The 19,920-nt window shown below is 39.8% G+C and overlaps 1 protein-coding gene across 1 annotated transcript in view; it reads right to left on the reverse strand.

Annotated features, from left to right (window-relative positions):
* Positions 1–17,281, reverse strand: part of LOC771552 (cytosolic phospholipase A2 epsilon-like) — a 32,184-nt gene extending 14,903 nt beyond the window's left edge. The window contains exons 1-6 of the mRNA XM_001234815.6: positions 17,140–17,281; positions 15,745–15,849; positions 6,867–6,939; positions 2,973–3,109; positions 1,856–1,987; positions 335–375 (exon numbers count right to left, since the gene is read on the reverse strand). Coding sequence (XP_001234816.4) covers positions 335–375; positions 1,856–1,987; positions 2,973–3,109; positions 6,867–6,939; positions 15,745–15,849; positions 17,140–17,235 — 584 coding nt within the window. The 5' untranslated portion in view covers positions 17,236–17,281. The remainder of the gene's footprint in view (positions 1–334; positions 376–1,855; positions 1,988–2,972; positions 3,110–6,866; positions 6,940–15,744; positions 15,850–17,139) is intronic.
* Between the last annotated feature and the right edge of the window lie 2,639 nt (positions 17,282–19,920).

Consider the following 19,920-nt stretch of genomic DNA (forward strand, 5'->3'; position numbering starts at 1 on the left):
GGCTTGAAAAGATCAATACATTTGCATGCACACATAAGCTTATGTGTATGAACTTAGAAAGCCTTCTGAAATGGCTTGCAGAAGGGAAAGTCTGACACTGTTGATGGAAGAGACTGTGCTGGGAAATGCGCACTGAGAGCAGCTAAATACAGAACAAGCTGGCAGGAGGGATCAGCCAGGTGTTTCACTACAGCAGAGGCTGCAATAATGGTACTGAAGAAGAATGTTGTTTCTTTTTAACAGAACTCCCACAAAGTGTTGAATCTAGTGCTGTTTCTGTGCTTTAGCAGATAATCACTACCGCATTTTTTAGAGAATCAGCATTATCACTTACAAGGTCTCCAGTTTGAATTCAACCTCTAGCTCCTCCTTGGCCTGAAAACAAGAACAGGAAGTTAAAGGAAGTAGTGTGATGCTTTTTCCCTTGTCTAACCCCAGGTAACAAGTATGCAGTATTGAAGTAATTGGTTGCAACATACAGCCTGTGATAAAGATACCAGTGTGGAACATTGGAAACAACCATTTAAAATCAGAGAGTTTCATGATTCCTTCCTCACCTACTGCCTTCTACTAGGTATAGTATATATTCTACTAGGTATACAAAAATCTGTGTTTTTATCTCTTACTGAAGATGCCCCACTAAGACAATTTGCAACTTGTTCTGCTATCTTTCCCTCCTACCTATTCCTGGCTCTATTTAGCAACGATGAATTGTCCTTGCTATTAGCTTGGAAGTTCAAGGTACTTTCCACTCATCGCTTCTAACATAGTAAACAAAGACTGATATTATTGAGTAATTTAGTTAGAGTTACACAACTCCCTGCAAGACAGTGCTGATATTTATGAGTTATTTCTAAGTGACCTAGTTTGGGTACCAGAAACAACTTGTAGCAAGAAGTTGTAAGATATTTCTCAGATCTCATCTATAGATCTCAAAGGAAATCAAGTCTCTTTTTCCCATTTTCTCTTTTCCCTGGCTAGATCAGTTATTCATGGCCCGGAAACAGCGCTAATCCCCAAGCAATTGTCAGCTGGGTTTGCACCAGCTGAGATATCATTGTAGCGCACTGCAGAGGACACTGCTGGGATACAAACAGGAGCTATTTCATCTTTCCTTCCTGGCATGGCTTCAACATGGTTGTAGATAAAATCAAAGAGGCAGAGGGCAGTGGTTTTGAATTACATGGGAAAAAAGTCTTTACAGACCACTCACTTTGCAGCAGCTGTAATGCCTTGGTATGGCTCAGAGATAGCTCAATCAGATCTCTCCTCTGCATACTGCACCGTTTCAGATATTCGCTCCTTAATCATTTATAAAACACCACCAGGAGGGGCTCAGGCTTTCCAACCCAGATTTATGACCACAGTTTTTGCTTACATTTATATTTTGAGTGGAAGTTAACATACCAATTATTGGGATAAGTGTTCCATTGTGGATTTAGAAATCTCACTCCAAGTTTTTGGAATTGTTCTGTAACTCCCCACTAGTATCTTGGTTGCTGTATTTTAAACCTATTGGAGTCACACAGCTTTTGAAGAAGAATATAATTGGAGAAGCAGTTCCTGAGTTCAATTCCAGGAAATAAAACATGGATACCATGATAGGAGTACCAACTAATGCTAACTTCTGGTAGTCAAGTAGCTGTAGCCAAAAATGACTTCTTCATGGAAGATACCATAGAGAAGCATTTCAATAGACTTTGCCAGAAACATGGAAGTAGGACAAAGCAGTGCAATACATAGGGCAGGAAACAGAAACATTACAATTCATGGATAAGGCTTGAAAACTCCAGAATCTGTGCCCTCTACACCCCCTCCTGCCACATCTTACACACACTGATCTCACAGAGCTCACCGTTGAGCTGGGCTTGAAATATAGGAGTACTGTTTTCTCAATTGGAAGTTTAGCAATATCAAAGAGTGTACAGAGGAGATGGTCATCTGGTGTAGCAAAATCCTCATCATATACTGTCAGTTCCAGCACATTCTGGAAAGATAAGGAGAGGGGTTTTAGAGTTTCTAAAGTCTGGATAACACTGGCTTTAGAGAAGAAGGAGTACTGAGGATGTGTGTGAGAAGATAAGTTGAAGAATTAAGTGCCATCTCACCTGGGAGAAACATACTGTAATTTAAAATGGATTATTCCCCTGTGCAGTTTAACTGCTACGACATGAGTAATACATTGTCTATACTTATGCGGCAGCGTCTTCATCTCCTGAAGTCTCTACCTGCTTTCCACTAACTGGTACGAGTCCCTTAGTTTCCCTAAAACCTGAGTAAAGCGCTCAGTCTCTGACCCTCCAATAACACTGGGCCAGATTTCATGATGAAAGCTAGACAGAGAGGAACCATCTTGAATTAAACACTCTTGAATAAAGCCATTTTTTCATCATGTCATACTACTGCAAAAGCCAGTTTTTGTAGATTGGCACTTCAAATATAAAGAATATATGCTTCCAACATGCTCCCAGGTACACAGAAGGCTTATTCATCCACTTTGCTGAGAAGATACTACGTAGGATATATCAGAAGTGGGTGCTATCTGCTGTTGCACCTCCTCACTATTCAACAGCACATTAGTTGTATGGCACACCAGTTACATGCCAAACCTTGTTTCCCTTCACATTATAATAGTTGAGCTGCAATGAAAGACCATGTGGAGATGGAGTTCTACAAGAAATCTGAATTCTGTGACCTCTTCTTATTCACATCATTCCCAATAAACTCTACAGAATCATTACTGCTTATTTAAGGTCTAAGGTTTTCTGTCCTAATTTAACTCCAGACTCTGTAGCTATGCCTCTATGAGCAGTTTAGACAGAATCATAGAATGTCTCCAGGCACTGGAACTCATTTAGCATTTTTAACAGTCCCTTATCATATTCTCTCTCTATACTGAACTCCTAGGACAGTTCAGGGGACAAGACTCACCAAAGTCAGACATCTTCAGGCAGACAGATTTGGCTCCTTACCTTGACTTTACTCTGGATCCTAAAGTAGAAGGTTTCATTCCACACTGGGTCGTTGGAGTTTCTTATTGTTTTGGTGCGGCACTTTTCAATTGCTGCCGTAGGCAGCCACAGTGAAACATAGCAATCAGCCTGGCTTACTGAGCAGGGAAAGAAACAGAGCGTGGTTAATGTGAAAGTAACCGATGCTGCATGAAACTAAAAAGGTGACTGTATGGTACCTACAGCAAGTGTGATTTATTTAAAGGCAGAAATACCTGAGATAAGGCAACTTCTTCCAAGATATTTTCTGAGAGGGAAAAAGTGCACGGATGATAAAATGCAAAACTTTCTGTCACACGGACAGTTCTTAATAGTAAAATGAGCAGACACCATGTAATGCAAAAAGTACCTAATTCTGAGAATGGACGTCCTTACGTAAGAGAAGCACAAGTGATGGTAACAGTAAATGGAAAGTACTCTTCAGCAGAAGGTAAGGATTGTGCAGGCAGGTCAGAGGAGCAGAGCTTGCACATCCACTTATGGAGAAAAGCAAAAACCCGCCTTGCTGCAGCCTCTTCTGGTCTTACCCAGCCTTCATATTTCATCTTGAAGTAATATATAGAGGTATATATGCATATTTTGTATTTATAGTATCTATAATAATGTGTATAGCATTTATAATAATAGTATGTAAATGTACATATTATGTTTGTATACATACATATGTAAGGTTCTGTCAGCAGCTGACTATCCTTATCTGGGGTGCCATCTTCTGCTCTCCCTCACTCCTACCTCCTCCACCACTTTTCTCTCTTTGCTTCCTTCCCTCTCCTTTCTTTCCAGCCCTGTTAGCCAAGATGAAATTCTACTTTCAGCATTCAGGTATCTTCCTTTTCTTAAATAACAAAATTCCAAAGGGAAGAAAAAGACTCACAATGGGCTACCTTCCTGCTATCTGTTCAAGCCCACAGATAATAATTAACCCAGTAGCATCTGTTTCTCCCACACAGACAGCACAGCACGATGGGCTTCACAAACTGATGACTGTGGGAATAGTAGTTCCCAGGGACGTATCTTTTCACTTCAGACATTTTGTTTGAATACCATCTCTCTTCATTTTCTGCTTTCCTTATGCACCTATCAGTTTTGCATTAAGCTCTGGGAGATGTACTCAGTTCTTCATAATTCCCATAGGTGTGGATGAACATTAAGCAGCATCAAGAGCATCATCAATAGACAGCAGAGAGCCACTGCAATGTAGCTGTTGCATATTCACAGCAAGTTGCTAGGAGACTAAATGCTAAAACTGAAAACACTGGCTGTTTATCCTAAACGTCTCCCCAGTGGGGGCATGTCAATTCAGCCTGGTCAATGTGGATGCCTCGTACATTTTTCCTTGCTTATGCACATTCATACACCTCTGAAGGAGGAACAAAATGTCCCACATGCATCTTTTTCAAGTGAAAGAAGCTGCTTGTCTTCCCCCCCCTCTCCCCCCCCCCATTTATAGACAGAGTTGATCTAAGACCTAACTTTAAGGTCTACTTGTCAAACTCCAGTATTCAGTTCACACATTTTCAGGAAGTCTGTCTTGGACTGGCTACTCTGAGAGAGTTTGTCTGGAAAAGTTTAGCGCTTGCCAAAAATGAGACAGAACTAAAAACAATAGGCTTTATTCACACTAAAAATAAAATAGAATTCTTAATAATTTCACTGCCAAAAAATAGCCTTTTCCACTTTTCCACAGAGTTGAAGAAACAAGCTAACCCATCGTGAGTCTAGTGAATATATAGCCCTCCCAGAGACTTGTATGAGCATTGATCTGTTTCTGTATGACTGCTTGTTACTTTATTTTTGGGATTCTGTTCTCAGAAATTCTATGCACATAATTCTTAAAAGAGTTTTGAAGTTGCAAAAAATCACATTTGGATACCCTAGAAGCAATGATACTAATTTTAAAATGCAATTCTGTATGACTACTTTATGACTTTATCATGGAGATAAGGAGATCGATGCCTACTTAGTCTTAACTTACAAAGTACTCTGTTCGACTGACGTGAGTCATCATTCTTGCATATTAACTGTGCTTTGAGATACAAAACATATCAAACAATCCTTAATTATATGAGTGGGTGCAGGCATACTAGTCAGCTGTGTATTTAATTCAAAATATTACTTCAGTTCTACTTGCACAACCTCTTTCTGCAACCTGGTTATTTGTAATTCCATCTTGCCACCTGACATGCAGAAGAGTATAGACAAGTCCTTGATGAAATTTTTCTGTTTTATTGCATCATCACGCAAGTGCCACAGCCATGGGGAGGGAGGGAGGTGCAAATGTAGAGTGTGACCCAATGATACGACCTAAGATATGGCAGTTATATCTCTCTCAGAGCTGTGACACGAGAAGTCCTCTGATACACCTTCTAGAAAAACATGACTACCACAAGATAAGATGGAAATAGTATTGCACAGTAAATCTAGACCTTCATCTTTCAGAACATGTTCCCAGGCTCTTCCTGTACATGAGGCTGTAGTGCCAGCTGCTGCCATTCATACCGAAATAGGAGAATCTAAAGACTGCAGTGTTATAGTTTCCCTTCCATGCTCAACCTGAAGCTAACTTCTTTCACCCGGAAGCTACCCTTTCACGACTGGCCACAAACAGAACTGCTGACAGGTCTATTTTGTGTTTAATACATCTCCTTATTGCACATGGGCTTAATGCATGTTCTTTAACTCCACAGTGCTGTTTTTCTTTCCTGCTCTTGTCACTTCTCTGCCATATGACTCTCAACTGCACGACTGCTGCACAAGCATTAGAGAAGGGACGAGGAATCCATCTCTCTGCATCTGCTTTGATAGCCTTTTCAGAGTAATTAGTTGTGACATTTGTCTGATTGTAATGACTTTAGAAAGTTTTCTTTTTTGTTCATTTTATCTGTGTCAGAAACGTTACTGTAGGGGACAAAAATGTTTGCTTTTGTCAGCCATCCTTCCCAAGGTTCTGCAACCTAATGGCAAAATTATCCCTTGCTTTTGGAAATATGGGAAGCTTATCATGACAACAATGATAAGTATAGCAGCAGTAAGGGCACCTGGCCATAGCAGCATTCAAGAGATTGAGACTGAAAGATTGATGGGAGAGGGACAAACAGATTCACCAGATCTACTCCACCAGGCTTTTTAGATGTGTCAGCCACACAGAGGTACACTTAGGGCTAGGGGGTGAACATGCCATGGGACGGAGCAAGAAGGATCAGTGACACTGAACAGTGCCTACTCAGCAGCTCCTCAGCTTCATTTCTGCTTATTAGGAACTAAACTTCTTAGAGAATAGTGAAAGTAGGTATAAATTCATGAAACATGCTTTCTATAAATGTATGATAAAAAATGTAAATTTACTAGTGGTCACAAGGATATAGAATTTATCATCCATACATGTAAAAACTTTCCTTTGGGAGAAAGCACTTATCCTCAAAAGCACATTCATTCTTCAGCAAGAAAGGGCTAGAATAACATTCAGCAAAACAGCAGGAAGCAACAAGGGCTGATCTGGTTTGTAACAGTTAGTTTAAATAAACACTTGATCATTTTAGAAACACTTGCAAAGGGCTGCTGTATTGTTACGAAAGAAAACTTGTTGCTGGTATCCTATACGCCACTTAACTTCTTTTAACAATACACTATTTTATGTACTATATACATACTTTTATTTAACCATTTATCCTTGCATGATTAAATAGATCCTGGCTCATGGAATAATCAACCAAAGTGATTTATTTATTTGGATAAATCCCAATGATACCATCAACTTGAATTTTCTGATGTTTCTTTTTGTGTTTACAGTGTCCAGTTATCTCTGAAGTACTTTCAGGAAAACAAGATATTTGTAGGAACAATAGGGATACTTACAAGCATCCACTCGCTGGAGATTTCTCATTCGGATGATCCTTACAGTCAGCAGGTAGCAGGGAGAGGATTCTATCTGGAGAATAAAGATAGAGAATGGCATATGAATAAATCCTCAGCAGGAAAAATAACAACAAATGAGCAACTTAACCAAGTGCTACAAGACCATAATGCATTCAGGAAGAATTATGCCAAGCACCTTGCTATTCTGCAGAAGAAAATCTGCAACAATACAGAGTAAGAGCATGGTGCAAAGACAGCTGCAGTGGGTCAGAGCAGAGAGCTCAGGACCCTCTTTCTCACTATGGTTCTGGTGGGTCTGAAGAAAACAAATGCAGAGTGGTGTTTCCTATGACCATTCTCCAAGTCTTTTACAATTCAAAGTTTAAGGACTTTCTAAGTCAGATGTGGTTTCTTTGTATTTCACATAAGCATCTGCTATTAAAGAAGCATTGTTTAAACATTTTGCACATTTAGCTAACTTTTAATATATCACTCTGGGAATCTGTATGGTGCATTATAGCAAAGAAGGAAAGAGATAGAACCATGTCAACTGATACTGCATGCAAAATGCTTGCAAATCTCCTTACTCTGAAATTGTAGAGATCAGTTATATGACACAGCTATAAAAAGTCTCTTGAACAGTATAAATGTTTGGTAAGCAGCATGATGGAGTTGTCAAAATGCCAGCAGCCCTACTCAAAGCTACAGTCACTTGAGGTAACAACCTATGAGGTCCCATCGTACTAAAATGAGCTCTGTAGAGAACAGTTGTCAACTCACACTGTCAACCCTAAATACTGCTCACAGAGGGGTGTTTCGGACTTCTGCTTCAAAAACATGGAACAGCTGCCTCCCAGTATCTCTCCCTCTCTTTTTTTTTCCCCCTTATAATTATACAGGACAAAAACAAACAAAAAATAAACAAAAAAACAGTCATAAGTAGAGTTTGTCTAGATCACGAGAACAACATAAACTAATGGCAAAGAACAATTTCCAAACGATATAAAGGCTAGTGAGTTAGGTTTGCCTTTGGGAAAAAAATAAAAGTGAACACTCCCTCCGAAAACCACGCAGAAGGGAAGTGCTTAACATCCTTTGGTTCCTTTGAATACTTCAGTTGTAATCTTCTATAAAACAAGTCTCTCTAGATTTTGTGACTGCAGGCACCTCTTCCTATTTACTATAGAGGGTAATGTGATTTCCTTCTCCCAAGGAAGGTGATTTCCTGCTGGTTTATTCCAAAAACTTGCCTCTGGCTCAGTCATATCTGCAAAAGTCTACTCTTAACAAAGTCAATAAATAAATCAGCATTTCCTGAAGCTGTAACACACGGTCATTTCCTCAGACTCCTAGAAACATTTCTACCCACACAAGTGGTTACAGCGAGGCCCTCCAAACCACTATGTTTGACAAATGCTATTTTTATAAACTGGTTTCCTCTCATGTAGGAGCATCCTTCTGTTTCTATAGCACTCCAGAGACTTCCTAGAGTGGCTATAAACAAGCAGACAAAATTGATGGTAAGACTGATAAAGAGTGTCTGGAAGAACCTTGCTTAAAACAATATGTGAACAGTTGCCAAAACCTTTTTTTTTTTTTTTTTTCTGGAGAACAGAACAAAAAGGATTTTATTTTCAGATGGGAAGATGATTAATTATCTTCTGTTACAAAAATTACTTTTCCTATGTGTGTTTAAAGTTCTCTCTTCTTTTACGCTTTATGCTTTGGTAAAGAGTTACACTGAGATTTTAAAAAGAAGTTCTGCTGGCCTGCCTCTATGTACTGCAAGAAATCCTCACCTTCTGCCTTTTTTTAGTAATTCTTCTTGAAAAATACCCTCATCGATCTACCTGCCTTCTATTTCAAGTGTTCTCAAGGAAGGAAAAGCATAACAGGAGCTGCCAGGTTTGCAAGCAATAACTGACGGAGCGGTATGTCCTCACAGTTACCCCCATGCAAAGACACTGGCTCACATTTCCAAATCAGTAAAGCCATATTAATGCAGCTCTCCACCCAGTTAATTAACACTTCTTCTTAGCTGGGTAATTAGCAAAGGTGGAACGCCACACTCACATGCTAGGAATGTGCTTGGGCACCTTGGAGCCCAGCATATGCCCTAGAAGGCAGAAACTCATTGTTTGGCAAGATCTGCATAAGCGTGGAGCAATTCCTGCAGCTGTTTATCTCAGGAGAACTCAGGGATGGTACAGGGTGCTGCCAGCTCATGCACCTGTTCCAGTTATGCTGGAAGCTCCCTTGCTTGAGTAAGAACTGATGGATTCAGTATTTGCAAAGCAAATTGAGATTCTTATCTAAGACACATTCTGGAAGTGATTTTTTTGTTGTTGTTTTTTGTTTGCTTGCTTTTTAATGATAATCAGTTGCTGTCATCTGATCACTTTTTCCGTGGTTCCCATGTAATGATTTTCTAATGCGCTGGCCAAATTTGCACAACTGACAGGGGAAAAAATCAACTCTCAGACATAGGTTTCTCAAATAGACATCGTAAGGTTTCACAAAACATGAAAGAACCTACAGAAATCCAGTGCAGCACTCATACTGCAGGAGAGGCAGGTGCCACAAGCCAGCTACTACAGAGAAGAAGCAGCCGGCCTGCACCCAGCAGCTGGAGGGCACCCATAGCAGCTCCCTGGCAACCCTGTGGTACCAAAACCAAGGAGAACAGAAATCACCTGAAGGTCAGGTCCCATTAGTTCTTCTGCTATCTGGAGGGTTTGCTATTTTAATTAATTTCAGTAACTTATTAAGCAGAATTAATGTATTTAAACAGCATCTGTGACAATTGTAACGTGATGTGTTAGGGTTTAGTTATACAAAGAAAATACCAGCTATGTATGCATAAAGAAAATAGGCTGCCCAGGGAGGTGGTGCAGTCATCATCCCTGGAGGTTTTCAAGAAAAGGGTGGATGTCACATTGAGTGACATGGTCTTGAGTGGTCACAGGTATGGGTTGATGGTTGGACTAGATCATCTTAGTGCTCTTTCCAACTTTAATGATTCTCTGATTCTATGAAAAGGATATAAGTCCTGTTATTCAATCTATTTAAAACCTATCATGACATTTTTATATGTAAATGTTACTGCTGTCATCACGCTACACACACGGAGGGGCTTTTTGCAACACCTTGCATGGTGAAAGACACCAAGCAGAATTGAGTCCTGGAGCAAGGAAGGGCATGCTACAACTATTGTTTAATGCTGTCACCAAATATCTTTGTTTTCAATAAAAGCAAGACTGGGGTGGCTGGTCTATGACTTGTTGCACTGATTCTTCATCTGTCACCCTGACATTAGTTTAGCGTTTCCAAAATTGTGCTTGTGTGTGCATTATGTTCAAGTTGTATAACACAACTGCAAGCAGTGTAGCACACTGAGATACCAGTGCACAAACAGGGCAGGGCATTCACTGACAGTTTCTCTGTGCTCCCAGGGAAATCAAGTTTTGTTGGAGTTCTCCAAACAGCAGCTCCATCAAATACAGAGCAGAACTCATATTCTCTTCTTCCTATTTTCTACCACTTCTCAAATGAAAAAATAACTCAGTATGAAACTTGACACCATGTTACTGTGTTGGTGGAAATGAAGGATTCCTCCATCGTACGAATAATCCAACTTTCTCCCACTCAGTCTAGCAAGAATCTCAAAACAGAAATTTCTCTGTAGTTAGTTCTCTGGGGATTCCAAGCAGTCTGCATTCCTGGCATATCTGTGGGTCCCTAAGTCTATCCTAGCCCTCTTTAAGGTCACACTCACATTTACAAGTAGGAATGTGTGGCATGCAGCCATCTCAAAAAGTGCTGGTGTAAATACTGCACTATATTAGCTGTATAATACATCCTGTCACATCACAAGTGGTTCTAACATGGCAATTCTTCCTAATGAGTCCATGAAATGAGAAGATGGCTATTCCTCTTTACCTCTTTTATGCCTTTTTCTGTCCATGGCTTTCTTCAGCTTCTCTATTTCTTCATCTAGCAGACTCTTCCAGCATGGGCTATTGCTAACATCATCTTCTACGCTTGTGGTACCAATGATACAGACTATCACCACTCTATCACATCTACTGTAGATTACTCTAGTCACACAGTTTCCTAAAACTATTATCAAATATATACCACATCAGCACATATTTTGGTTTTCAATGTTAGCTGCCAGTTTTAACATAGATGTCTAATCAGTCACTGGAATATGGTACTTGCTTGCCCAAAAGAGAGAGTAGTCATCCAACACCACAGATTCCAGAGAGCAGAATTTGCTCTTCAACCTCCAGAGGCAGCCAACATATACTCAGCATAGAATATAGCCCTTCTTAGATTGGTATGTATTCCAAAGTCATTCTAAGTGAACAGAAACATCGTGCAGAGCCCCTGAAGTTCATCTTCAGTGTGCATGATGAATACTATCCCATTATCATACAGTAGCTTGCTTGCAAGCCAGTGCTCAGCTGTTAATTTTCTATATGAAATATGGAATGTTTGCCATCTGGTCTTGTGAGGAGGTGGCTTCTTTCAGGACTGGATGAAAAAGCGTGGTGAGGAAGCAGAGAAAATCATGTGCAAAAATGTGCTGGTACAATTACATATGGTAATATGGAACCACACTGCATGCTATTCCACAGGCCATCCTGCAAAGATCAGATGAGATTTAAAGAAAAAAAAAAAAAAACAAACAAAGACAAAATTCAAGGACAAAAAATTTACATTCCCAACCATTGGAAAAACCATTGGTTGGGTTTTTGGGTTTCCAAAAATGGGAAACCATTTCTGCAGATCAAGTTGAAAGAAAAAATGTGCTCTCTATGAAAACCATGAAAAGATCTTCCTCCCCACACATACGTTTTTCTTCCAGTCACCCAGTAATAATGCCTGCATCTTTTTCTATGCCATCTACTGGCACAGCAGCCTTTCCTGGCAAAGATAACTTCTCTACTAATGTCCCCTTGCATTCCTAGCCCAGAGAAGCATTCTGTTGAGATGAAATCACACACAGGATGTCACCAGGGCACTCCTTCCTTCATCTCCAGGTGCCAATTTAACTAGATGGTAGCCAGGGACCAAATCAAAAGAACTAAAATACTCTGCTGCTGCTGGCGTATCTAGAATTGGGGGTGTGTGAAGAAACGCCTATCTTGAGCTATATCTGTGAATCAGGTCCCTTTAGAGTGTACGCCCTTGAGTTTCTACAGGGCATTTCTACAGGTTTAATTGGAATGTTTCAGGTTGTGAACATCATTCAGTCAAGCTAAATGCCAGTGTTCTGAAGTCCATCTACCACCGCCATGGGAGATGCCAGGGGAACCCAGTGTAGCATGCTTCTTGGGTTGAGAACAGCTGGCTGCTGTGTTTGGTGATGTCCCTGAAGTTCTTCCTCATTCCTGAGGAGCCAGTACTCCATGCTGGAAAAACATCTGCTCTAATTGCCTCCTTCCTTTACTTCCTCCAGACAGTGGGGCTGTGGCATCTCAGCTGTTGGTTGTGCAGGGAACTGGGGAACGCTGAGGAGGCAGTTGTTGGCATCAGTAGCTTTCACAAGCTGCACGTTGCATGTTTAGGAACATAACTTCTTATCAGATCTTCTTTTTGGCATTGCTAGGAGAAGTCTTGGCTGGATGTTGTTGGAACCAAACTCTTTCTCAGCCAAATGGAAACACTTTTCATGCATATGGCCATGATAACCCTGACTTCAGCAGGGGAAATTCACCTGTGCCAACAGCAGCATGACAAGTACAGATAAAGCCACAGATCACTGTGTGTCTTTCAGATCATTGCTTCCTCATACAAATAGCAGTCATGGGCCACAGAACACTTTCCAGGAATAACAGTGTGCATATGGTACCATGCTTGAAATATGTTTCCATATTGAAGAAACATTAGAAAATTTCAAGACAATTTTCTTGAAGAAGAAATTTCAAGAGAAAATTTCAAACGTTGATCAATACAGAATGGGTACTCGGTGCACTACGATCCTGACTTCTGCAGAGGTTTACTGTCTGACAATTCAAGCTAGTTTCTCATTTGTTTCAGTACCATACTCCATCTTTTAGTATTTGCAGATGTTCCAAACCAGATTTTGTTTGGATTTTGAAAAATAGGTCCATTTGAAAACATAGAGAATCCAACTACACATTCAGAACTATTTCTGTAAATAAAATTTTAGCCAGGGGAATAAGATAGATTGTCAGTAAAAAGGCACAGCCCTTTCATCCTGTTTTGTTCTTCCCAACCAGAATAAACATGAGAGAAAAACACTAATTGGTTTAACCAGCAGAAGTCTGAGATTCATCTCACATTACTCCTGATGGCTTTAAAATGGGTGTTTACATTAGACAGCTATTAGGCATTTGTGGAGTCTCATCCTAAGGCAGACAGTACCACAGGACACGCACCACACTCTGAAAAATCTCTGTATGACTACAGATGCCGAGGGAATTCCAGAGGTCTATTTAATGCAGAGATGTTTTATGTTTCTGATATCAAATGTGGGTAAGAGAGAGTTTATTTCAAAGCTAAGAGCTGATGGGAAGTGGCTTCCTTTGACTTTGCAAGGCTTTATTTTTGAAGTGGGAGGCATGCTGCAGTGCATCATTTCAGCAGTAGGGACTCACACCTGAGTCAGCTCCTGGTTCACTCCAAACTCAGTGGCAGTAAGTGCTGCTGGTTCTCACAACAAAATCTCACCTGTGTGAGAGGCAGCAGCTGAAACCTCCTCCTAACCTTGCCATGCAGGGTAGTAGCTCCAAAACCCATCAGAAGACAGAGCTGCTTTGCGCATGGGTGAGGGTTTAAACCATTCCTCTTCTGCTAAAGGACTGCTGTTCTCACAGCTATGTAAACCCTGCAAGGAGGACTCCTTGCTCAACAGCAAAATGTAGTACCACTGTCCTGAAGCATGAGGTATCTTAGCCTCTTTGAGACATGGCTCCTGCTGTATTCAGAACTTTACTCCCATTATCTCACTTCTCTTCCTCCAAATTAACTGTCATATGAGACCTGCTGCAATCCTTAAATGTTTTAATATAGGCACTGATGCCTGCAATACCAGGCCTGGCTCTGCCTGCACAAAACAAAGTACCAGTTCAGGCCTGAATAATATATAGCTCTTAACACAGATAAAAATCAGCATGTTGGTGTATAGATACATGCTGATTCCTCTTAGCAGGCGGCAACTCTCATTTAAATCTTTTGATGTTTCAGTGACATTTACATTTGAAAAAGACTGAGCAGAAGATAAGAGCATGCTGGTGTCCTTCACACAAAGGGATGATCACACAGGCGCATAGGACATAGAGGGCTATGTTCTAATCATAGAAGAAAAAACTATGGTCTTGTAACCCAGATGCAAGAACATGCAATACATTTTGAAATGCGAAAAATCATCTTTCTATAAGAGACAGGTGTGGTATAGAAGAAGGTTGTGGTTCTATACACACAGGATATTTCTTTTGGTCCACTGCTGTCACAGCTGTTCCCTCAAAATCTCACCACCATGAAATGTTTTTGATATAAGACTATATACTGAGCAGTTCATGTAAAAACAAACATATCACTGTGTGAGATTAAGAAATGGAGACAAGAAGTTGCCTGTCATGTGCATAATCATCATAGGTAATCACAATCCAGGAGCTGAAATCTTTCTGCTTTCCTTCTTCTTGAGTTAGGGTTGCTTCTCACTTATTAAGTAAAAAGCATTGTACTGAAGTCTCATCAATTCATTGTTTCTCAGCATATTTTCCTATCTACAAAATTCTTCATCTAACGTATGCCTCAAAGTTTCAGTATCCCTACTGCCTGTAGATGAGAGAGGCTGTAAGCTAAATATCTGCATGACTAAAAGCTTGTCTTGTGGAACATATCCTGAGAGAATACAGAAAAATCTTTATGTGACATTGATTTATTTTTAATACAAATCCTAGTATCGGATAAATAAAAAAGTCAAATTTTGAAAAGTGTAGTCTACGTGAAAAAGTAAAAATACTGGAAATGGGAATTTGCTGTAAATTCTTGATGCTTAAATTGTACTCAGATTACCTGCATATACATACATACATATATATATATATATATATATAGCCTATTAGAAGGCACTCCTGTCTGCTCTTTTACAATGCTGCTTTAACTTCCAGATAAAGCTCCTTTTTCAGCTTCATTTTGTTTCAGTAGAACTTGTCTGAATCAATTACAATGCACATTTCCACAAAACCATCTGTCTCAAGTTCAGATGCTTCTTGGGATGACACTGCTATATGTGATTAAAACCTCTCTTAGCCTGATAGATAGTCTGTACTTATTTCACAAACAGCAAAGTAGTAGAACGAAAATCCTCGCTGAAATCAAGAATTTCTAAAAAATAAATTATTCATCAAATACAAAAAATAGTTTTAGTACATTCAAACATTGCTTCTTTAGCAGAACTCTCCATTACATTTTTTTTTCTCTCTGATGTGGTACAGAAGTCATGTAAAATCAGGGATCAGTATTCCAGAACTCTCCCCTAAACTGCTAAGCTAAAGATTGCACTGGCAAACCATTGCAGCAGAACATGAATCGCTTTTGGCCATTTCATTTATGAAAATCACTGAAGAATTGGAAATACAACAGTGGATTTCCTTTACAAATAACTGAAGGATAAAAACTGTATGCAGATATTCTGTATACTTCCAATTAAACGGAAAAGAAAAATACAAGTGGCTGTACTAAATATCATAGACAAAAAATTATCCAAGCAATAAATCTTAAGATGTTTTCCTTGTAACACTCAAATTGCTGCCATCATTACTTATCTGGCTGAGCCTTCTCTCCTTTCAGCAAAACAAAACCATCAGCCCTCTTTCGTTCATAATTCCCTTATTTACAATACCTTGAAATCACCTTTGCCAGGTTCAATACTTCTTTCACCTTCTTCTTGAGGTCCAGCACCTCCAGGATAATTATAAGGATCCAAAAAATCTGCATCTTCTTCACCCTGAAGAAATAATTGATAACATTAAAACAACAACAGTATTACCAGGCTAGATTATTAACTCCTACTTTCAGTAACTCATGCTGAAACCCCAGCTAGAACAGCTGTTGGTTATAGCTCATTGTGGCACAATGCTCAGCATAATGAGCAGACCATATGGTTCAGCACACACATGCACCAAATCCAAGACAAGGGGAACCCTTTCAGAAAGTAAATGAAGGAGAAGCCGTTTTAGTTGCAAGATACTCCAAAAAAAGTGCCTAAATTTATTTCATGATTAAAGGCGTGGGTTTTGTTTTGAATGCGATCTTTTGGCAACCTGCTCCTCCTCTCAGGAGTCATTAAACTTTGATGAAAAAGGTCCCCAAATGTCTGCTCTGGTTTTGCACCTCAAGCAGGAAACGTTGCAATTGCAAAAATTGAAACACAAAATTCCTTTTTTTTTTTTCCTCTCTCTCTCTCTCTTTTTCGGAAACAGAAATTTTAAAAAGTGTCTAAAATGTAGAGTAACCCCTTTTGAAATGCTTGCTAGGAAAACAATATTGTGGGACAGTTCCTAGAAAACTGTTGTATTGTTTGTTTCATGAAGTGATGTGCTTCCATCTAGTCCAAGAGCACAGAAAACAATATGTAACATAACGCAGTTAAAATCAAACGCAAATACTGAAATGATCCAGAGAATGCAAAAACAATTTGAGACAAAGTGGGAATGTGGAAATTAAATTAATTCCCACTCTTTTTTCCTCATCCTGTCCATAGCTCTTTTCCAAGAACAATAACAGAAAAGAAGGTGTTACTTTAATCATAACGTATCAAGGTTTTGATATTGATATGGAAATACTTGGTTTTTAACAAGAGTAATATTTGATTCTGGAAGAAACATGAGCCCCTTTTTCTTCTTTTTTTTCTTTTTTTTTCCCCTAAAAATGTGAAATACAGAAAATTTTCTTTTTTTAGGAATTGAATCTGGGTCTGACCATTCACTCCCCTAAACATTGTCTCTTTCCATGCTCATTTTTCTCTACTATCTGTCCCCTTGCTAGTCAGTCTTCTCCAATTTTGCCTATAAAGCTGAAATCTTTGGCTACAGTGACAGCAGGAGGACTTTTGCCAGATGGTCATGAAGTAAACATTTCACCTTAAAATTTCTTTATGCAGAGACATCAGTGCCTGGTCCCATCAATCAGCATGAACAGTTTCATGTATATAAATACAATCATAAAGCGGGATTTTGTTTTATGTCAAACACATCTTAATTGGACCTTAAACAAACTTTTTAAGTGAATTTCTTACCTCTGGTCCTTTCATACCCAATGGCATCATGGTCTTCCCTGGATAAACATAACTGAGCGATTCTGGCACCTCCACGGGCAGCAGTTCCTGAGACATGTTTGTAGGATTTATTCCTGTAGGAGTCAATGACAAGTTATTTTATAAAATGACCTGAGGCCCCACCCATCTCATCTCTATAAGTAAAGGACTCCCCTCCCATTGCTGGAGATGAGAAAGCGCCAAGGATGACTACACTGGGGAAGGCTCTTACAGGAAAAGAACAACAGCCAGAAGGGATGTGGTACCTTCCTTTGGTTGGGAAGCTACGGCACCTCTCCCAGCCTCTGCTTGCCTCTGGGCCTCCAGCTCTGCACATTTTTGGCACAGTGAGCATGGGCCCACACTGTCCTGCCTAGTAGAGAAAAAGCAAGGAAGCCATCGCCTCTAGTGCCTGCTTTTCCAACTCAGTACTTCCCCACCTGTAGCATGGGCACTGAGCCCTATAGAAAGTCTCTGTATGTAAATAACTATCCATGACATGCAGACATGCACTCATCCACTTCATTCAGAGTCTCAATATAGTTGGGCAGACCTGAACTCACTTCCTGTAAAGATGCACAAAGAGGCACAGCCCTGCAACCTGCAGGAACCACTCCCAGAAGGTACCACCTCGACCACTTGACAGATTACTACATCAACCAGCGGCTCCTGGCTTATCCTGATCTGCTTCCATTTCTTCTTTCTTGGAAAGCAAGGCCAAGGCTGGACCTTTACTTTTCAGAGCTGGGCTGTAGAAAAAGGAAGTGAATGAAGGACATGGAGAACTTGTCCTAGATTGCCTGCACAAAGATGGCAAGGAGAAAGAAGTGAACATTTTCAAGGGTTAGCAGAGATCTTAAGGTCAATGCCTCTTGGTACAGTCGTTACCCTGGACAACTGCATCTAGCACTACCTTAAATAAAATAAATTTTTAAAAAAGAAAAAAAAAAGAAAACAAAACAACATTAAAAAAAAGTGTAAAGCTGATAAGAATTATCATTTTGTACATTTTTCAGAGAAAGGCAATTGAACTTACTCAGCAGCTGCCAGAAACTTTTATCAATGAAATACGTGAATGGGATATACTATCCAGTGTTTCAGCTTTATTTTACAGAGATTTTATTCAACTGATGAGCATGAACAAAAGAGCACACGAATATCTCATGGCATACTCAGTGGAAATTACTATCTTGAAACACAGGAAAACAAATAACAAACTAGCAGCTCCAGTAACAGTAGGCTGTGTCATAGCATCAGTAATTCCAGCATGAAAAGTAGCTCTGCCCACACTTAAAGTGCAGGAGCATTTTTTGGCCTCAGGTCACAGACACTCTGAGCTACATCATGAAGAACTCTTCCTGAAGCTGCATCCAGAAAAAAAAAGTCATCTTTTTTTTTGGCCCTGCCAGAAAAGAAGACTTGCCCAACCTTGAAACACAGGATACTAAAATAATTGTATACTTGTTATTAGACCAGGCCAGGTTTCCTAGGGTTGTTGAGTTCAGAGGACCATTATTAGCATAAATGATGATGTTCAGAAACTCCTCTAAAGGTGATGGATTTTCTTAAGATTGAGAATCCCTGTCCTCAAAGGAAGATGTGGTGAAGAATACACAGACTCAGCATACAGACTTCCACATCTGTCGAGGTAATGCCCAGTTATATGCACACTGGGCTGTCTGGCAGGGTATGTACAGCCTTCAGCAAAACCAAGTTATTCTTCTCCCACTCAACTGACTCCACAGGAAACATCACAAAAGAAGAAAACTCCAAGGCTGTCATTAATGCCTGTCATTAATGATTGAACTAATGTTATCTAATTCAAAACCTGATTGTACAAATTCAGATGGTCTCAATTTCTATAATGAAGAGCAGAGGCCCCAAGTGGAACCAATTGTTTACATAATATATTTCAGCAGTTCGAGGATAGATAAGGACAGGTAACCTAAGTGCCTCAAAGAACTAATGAACTATAATTGTCATGGTGCCAAATAGCACACTACTCACTTCCTTTAGTGCTTGCTGCTCCTAGTATTCCCTCTCATACTTAGGATTCTTATTTGCACACACTATTCATTTTGGAGAAGTATTAACGGCTTGACAAACAAATCTGTATTATGTTTGACTGCACAGAAACACTGAGGAGAAATGGAGTTCCAGGAGGAACTGCCATGCTTTAACATGTTCAAATACAGTTTTGTGATTTCTTTTATCACCATCTTGGACTTCACCACAGATGATCATAGCCTCCTGTCTTGCTGCGGTAAATGCTTGCCTTCAGAAAGGCCAGGCAAAATGAGCCTGGGATTATTTTGGCAAGCAGGAATCCCACACAGGACCTGCTGTGATCTTCATGTTAGAGGTTCTCAAACACAGATACTTTTGCATAAACTTGGAGAACAAAGTCATTCTGGCTCAGCTACATCCTCTTCCTGCAGGAAGGACAAGGTCTAAGACCATTTTATGGTCAGTAAGTGAAGGTGATTTGGGAAGGAGAGGAGGGGAAATTCACTGGGGGCAGGGACACTGCTACTGTCTGTCATCTTGACCTCTGTCATAGGTGAGAAGAAATCTAGGAAATGAATTTTGAGACAAGCTTTTAGCCTGTTTTGCAAAATTCTATAATATATTCCTCTTAAGGCTTTATAATACTATAATACATTCCTGTTAGGACATAATGATTACACTGAGAAGAGTGTGGTGCTTTATATCCATTACACTTATGCATCAGCATTTGTATGCATCAAGGCATGACAGTTCTTT

Source organism: Gallus gallus, chromosome 5 (assembly GCF_016699485.2).
Source record: "Gallus gallus isolate bGalGal1 chromosome 5, bGalGal1.mat.broiler.GRCg7b, whole genome shotgun sequence".
In the NCBI taxonomy this organism is placed as follows: Eukaryota; Metazoa; Chordata; class Aves; order Galliformes; family Phasianidae; genus Gallus; species Gallus gallus.